General features: G+C 43.9%; 2 protein-coding genes across 2 annotated transcripts; both read left to right on the top strand.

Moving 5' to 3' along the window:
- Positions 1-707: 707 nt before the first annotated feature.
- Positions 708-1187, top strand: FOMMEDRAFT_159346 (uncharacterized protein; the record flags this gene model as incomplete). The annotated part of the gene is made up of 1 exon (XM_007269309.1): positions 708-1187. The coding sequence occupies one exon, from the start codon at positions 708-710 to the stop codon at positions 1185-1187; it is 480 nt and encodes a 159-aa protein (XP_007269371.1).
- Positions 1188-1863: 676 nt separating this feature from the next.
- Positions 1864-4220, top strand: FOMMEDRAFT_127256 (kinase-like protein). The gene is made up of 9 exons (XM_007269308.1): positions 1864-2285; positions 2357-2427; positions 2490-2616; positions 2680-2847; positions 2903-3148; positions 3209-3385; positions 3442-3516; positions 3578-3799; positions 3849-4220. The coding sequence occupies exons 1-9, from the start codon at positions 1887-1889 to the stop codon at positions 4107-4109; spliced, it is 1746 nt and encodes a 581-aa protein (XP_007269370.1). The 5' UTR covers positions 1864-1886; the 3' UTR covers positions 4110-4220.
- The last annotated feature ends 868 nt before the right edge of the window (positions 4221-5088 follow it).

The following is a 5088-nucleotide window of genomic DNA, read 5'->3' as shown; positions in this document are numbered from 1 at the left end:
TAGACTCTAATATTTGTACTATACTCTTAATAACAATTTACCTCCTTATTTTAAACCTCTCATATCTTATAATAATTTAATACTAATCTGCACCTATTTAAAAAAGCCACTCTTATATTAATAACTTCTGTGGTTACATAGATATGAGACTACAAAATTATGTATATAAAGCATAGTGTAACTTCCTTTGTATACATTACACAGACTCAATTCTTGGATATACTGTAGATATATAAGCTCTACTATTATTACAGTATTAAGAGTTTAGAGTATCATAAATCTTAGTCAGAGGAAACTGTTGTATTTTTTATTATCAAATAGTACACAAATACACAAGTAATTGATACATTTAACATTGCATTTGTGTTATGAATGAGTTCCAACTAAATTTACATTAATTTTAAAGGAATAATGAAGAAATTTGGTTAAGAATTGAGTAAGATACAGAGGAAAGTGTGTGCTCACTGTATGAGACAGTGAGCTCAAGGTGTGGCAGGTGGGGAGGGCACAGTTGCCATATAGGGCACTCAGCATACTTATTTTATTTTATTTTATTTTGACTTAGAATTTTTTTCACTATTTAAGTCTAGTATTAAGTACAGTTAGGGAGAAAAGCTCAAAAGGTACCTAATTAGAGGGACTACAAGGGTCTTGTACACTCTCTAATTAGGCCCCTTACAGTATGTCCCTCAGGTGTTCCCACTTCGATGACAACCAGCGGTGGGACCAACGCGTCATCTCTTCCTCCGACGAGTCTCCCTCCACCGTCTGCAGTAACATCTGCTAGTGAGACTGATGGCAATAAGGAGACCAAGGAGACGAATGTGGGCGTGATTGTCGGATCTGTCTTCGCTGGGTTAGCTGTTACCATCGTTGCCGGCGTCCTAATTTGTCTGAGAAGGAGAAACGAGCGGCAAAGAAAGCTATACGAGCTCCCTCCTTACGATCAACCGTCGATGCGAGCTATCAGGCGCTACCCTGTGGCGTATTCGGAACGTGGGACGGATGTGACGATCTCGCGATATGATATTCATTCGGTATCGACAGATGACTCACCTGCTGTTAATACCTCTGTTCGAGTTGCTGCATCAAGGGTGTCACCTACTGAACAGTCGACATCTGATTCGCCTCCGCAGTACCATCCTTTTCCTGATCACGTTGTTTTCCAAGAGCCAAGAAAAGCTTAGCCTGCCATGTACTGGAACGAGCAGTGGGTGATGGACGGAAAACTACCCCAGACGTCGTATCGCCGAACCTCGACCCCGTTTCCGCATGCACTGTATATGTTGCTTTTTTTACCTTGTGTGCTGGGGTTTCGCATTTTTTTGCCGACATGTTCCTGGATCATCTGTAAACACCTTGGATAAGATTAAGGCAACAGAATAATTATGTCCGTCATTCAACGAAAACTCCTTTTATCCACCTTGGACACTGTGTTGTTGATTTTACTTTCCTTGTGCATTAAAGTAGGTACCTTCGACATTGTACCCAGAGGAGGCAAAAAGTGCATGCGTGCTGCGCATCATGATGCTGCCCATGCTACTGCTATTAGAATAGCCCAGTATAGAGAAGGCGTCTATCAACGTTCTGATTGCAATTGCTATCAGCTTACCTTGTGGCATGTGAATCTTCGCTAAACTTCGTGAATCCCACGGCAATGAAGATTGCTGTGACCAGCTCCCATATTGGTCAAGGCTGTACCAAGCTCTTACAGAAATATGGCCCAATATAGGCTAGCGCTTGAAGTCAGCGCGCCGTTGACGAGTTGATGTACACTGAGCGCTCGCACAGCCTCGCAGCTCAGTTGCTGGTGATTCCCTTGAACTGGAATTGCTACTTCTCGTTTGAATATGCACCCCTTCGACGCCTGAAGGCGAGCGAGCGACATGACCTCTTCGGACCTCACCTTGATCCTACAAGCTCTAGCAGGGGATCCCAACGCAAATCCATTTCAAGAAGAGCTTGACGGCCATTCAGAAAAGAGCTGCGAATTAACTAATGGTCTCTCGAGTCTTTGTCCACAGCCAAGTGAATGTGGGGTGCCGGAGTCACCCACAAAGTTGGTGCAACCCATTGTATCGAATTATCTTGCACATTATGCACTGTCGGATACGAGCGCAACTCTAAACTCAAGGGCACATAGTCTGGTGTGGATTATAGATGACAGGGAAAATGCCATGACACCGTTGCGCAAGTCGTTTTCCGGTATCATAGTTGGAAACAGTGAAGATCAGGTTCTGAATGGGCATTGGCTGCGAATCAGGAATTGCATGGAGCTGTTTGCAGTACGTTCCCAATGATGTCGTTTACGACAGGCCGCATTGATTAGCATCTTCCATGTATTCGGTTCTACAAGCTTAGCATATACTGTGCACTTGAATTTCTGATGCTTGCAACCAGGTTCACTGGCAGCACCAATTTCAAGAAGTAGGTCTCCAGATTTTCTCGTTTCGGCGCGACTCATTCATTAATTGTCCTTAATTCGAAAGGAAATTAGCGAGTTTCCATACTCTCAAGGAGAACATGCATAGCTGGGACCTCAAAGAGTCACTCGTGTATGGTCTTAACACCTTTGATGCGATACTGTGTGTAATGAAAAGCGCCACTACACCAGTCGTAAGCGATTCTGTGACGACATTCATTTCAGCGTACAAACCTCTATTTTATCATCTCGTCTAGAAATTTACTGCAAGAGGCTGTTTTTGGAACGAAATTTTTGCACGAGCACTGATTTACGATCTCAGCGAGCTTAATAACTTATTTCTGGACGGGGAAACAATGCTGGTGGAGGAACTTATCCAGCTGCAAGAGAGTGACTTGCAAAACGTTGTCGACCTAGTTCAGCTTGTAAGCCTCTATCAATCCAGATAGGAATGTTTGGTTGAACATATGCGTTTTCAAGGCAATAAAGCATGTTGATCCTAATGCTCATGATGTCCGAACACTTGATCGCTTCTTGAAGCATGTCGTGGAGAAGCGTGGCATTCTTCCTTCCAGCATCTTCCTCTCTAGTGTTCGCCGTGTCGGGACAAACTTTGTACATGGCGGGGGCTTCGCGGATGTCTGGAAGGGAGAATATGAAGGGAAAGATGTTGCCTTGAAGGTCTTGCGAATCTTTTGCTCAGCGGACCGTGAGAAGATGCAGCGTGTAGGTTCTCGTATTGCATGACAGTGACAAGCTTTGGCAGTGTTGATACTTTACCAACAGGACTTCTGCCGGGAGGCGTTACTCTGGCGAAAGCTCGAGCATCCAAATGTTCTGCCTTTCCTCGGAATTTGTCGCGATGAATTTGCGCCTCAAATGGCTTTGGTGTCGCATTGGATGGAAAACGGGAATCTTGCCGAACATCTCAATGAGAATCAATCAGCGGATTGTCTGAAACTCGTAAGTTTCTATTTAACAGGGCGCATTCTGCGTACTGATGAAGCTATTCCGCTTAGGCGATAGGTGTGGCTCGTGGCCTCGATTATCTACACGGTTTGAAGCCACAAATAATCCATGGCGATTTGCGAGCCGTTCGTGCAATTATAACTGTCTATATGTCTGTTGGAAAACATTTTATACGTAATTATTTAGGCTAACGTTCTCGTTGATAAAACCGGAGAGCCTAGGATCACCGACTTCGGGCTCGCACGCGCTGTCGACACGCAAGGGTCGCAGTTCGCATCGTCTTTCAGAGGGAAAGGCACTTTGCGCTGGCAAGCTCCAGAGCTTCTTTATGCATCTCGGTTTGGTGCGGAGCTAAGCAAGCTAACAACGAAGAGCGACGTTTATGCTTTCTCATGTGTCTGCTTGGAGGTAAGAGCCCACCCAATTCTATGTTACCCCTTTCTCATTCTGCGAACAGATTTTTTCGGGAAAGATTCCTTTTGCTGATCTTTACGATGGAGGTGTCATCATGGAGGTAGCGGTAAATGACAACAGGCCTCCGTGGCCCGGTCCAGATGCTGCTGCCAAAGGGCTCAATGAAGGCATATGGTCTATCATGCAGCTCTGCTGGAACACAAAACCTGCGGATAGACCAGACATGCCGTTCGTTGTTAACCATCTCGAGAGTGTCGAGTGGTGGGAGAAGTCTGCAGAAAGTAGTCAAGTGCAAGTGTACTGACATTTCACTTTCTTGTTTTTCGTTCTCGTTTCTATAACATGGCACCTTCCAGAAGTTTGTATACTATATGTACTACGACCCTTTGTCTTGTTTCTGAATATCAACCATCTCCGACGACTCTAAAACACTTGAATATTTGAGTTGCAGCACAATTCGGAGTTCCTGATTAAGACCACATTTTTATTCCACCTCGTAAGTTACCCTGACATAACAGATAAGTCAGCCACTAATTACCATGTGCTTATATATTGTTGCACAGTGAGAATAGTAAATAATCAGCTTTTTGGCTTTAAGCCATTTGTAGAGCATTTGATACAGTAGTACGTGATTTTCTGTGTTGTAGTCGATGCTAAATAAAGCAAATTGTTACTATCATTGGTGCTACACAGGTTCTATCCAAGAGCAGGCTGTTTGAAGACTGATGTGTGCATTGGAACAAGTTGGGGTGACCACTGGTGTAGGTACACATATGACAGTATTAGACTATTAGAGGATTGGTAGGAAATTTGATTTATGATGAGAATTTGCAGTATATGTGGGAATGGTAAAATAAAGCGAACAATAAGAAATAAGGCATTGTGCTGCGGTCAGGGAATGTGTCAGATGTCAAACGTTTGAAACAGGCCATCAGCAGTTTCTTGTGAGACCGTGGGAAGGTAAGCTTTCGTAGTGGTTTTGCCGGACTAGCAAATGTAAGGACTTCAAGCACGCAACCTACGGGAGACGCATCACTTGTATTTGATACGAATCGCAAATCGCTCTAGCAGGCTAACAGTGACTATTGCGTCGACACTCAGCTTAGTACTACTACTGCTAGGGAAAATGTTGTTAACCTGTTATAGGTGACGCTTTGATCGGTGATTTACTTAGTACACGATCTCCGCAACAGTATATCATCCATCGGAAATATTTGCTTACCAGCAAGGACGCGGGCCTATTTTCTCCATCAGGAAAAAGTCGTATTTCTTATAATATATTG

The sequence above is a fragment of the Fomitiporia mediterranea genome (assembly GCF_000271605.1).
Source record: "Fomitiporia mediterranea MF3/22 unplaced genomic scaffold FOMMEscaffold_9, whole genome shotgun sequence".
NCBI classification, from domain to species: domain Eukaryota; kingdom Fungi; phylum Basidiomycota; class Agaricomycetes; order Hymenochaetales; family Hymenochaetaceae; genus Fomitiporia; species Fomitiporia mediterranea.
Note: the sequence above shows the minus strand (reverse complement) of the source record. Positions and strands in the feature narration are given on the sequence as shown.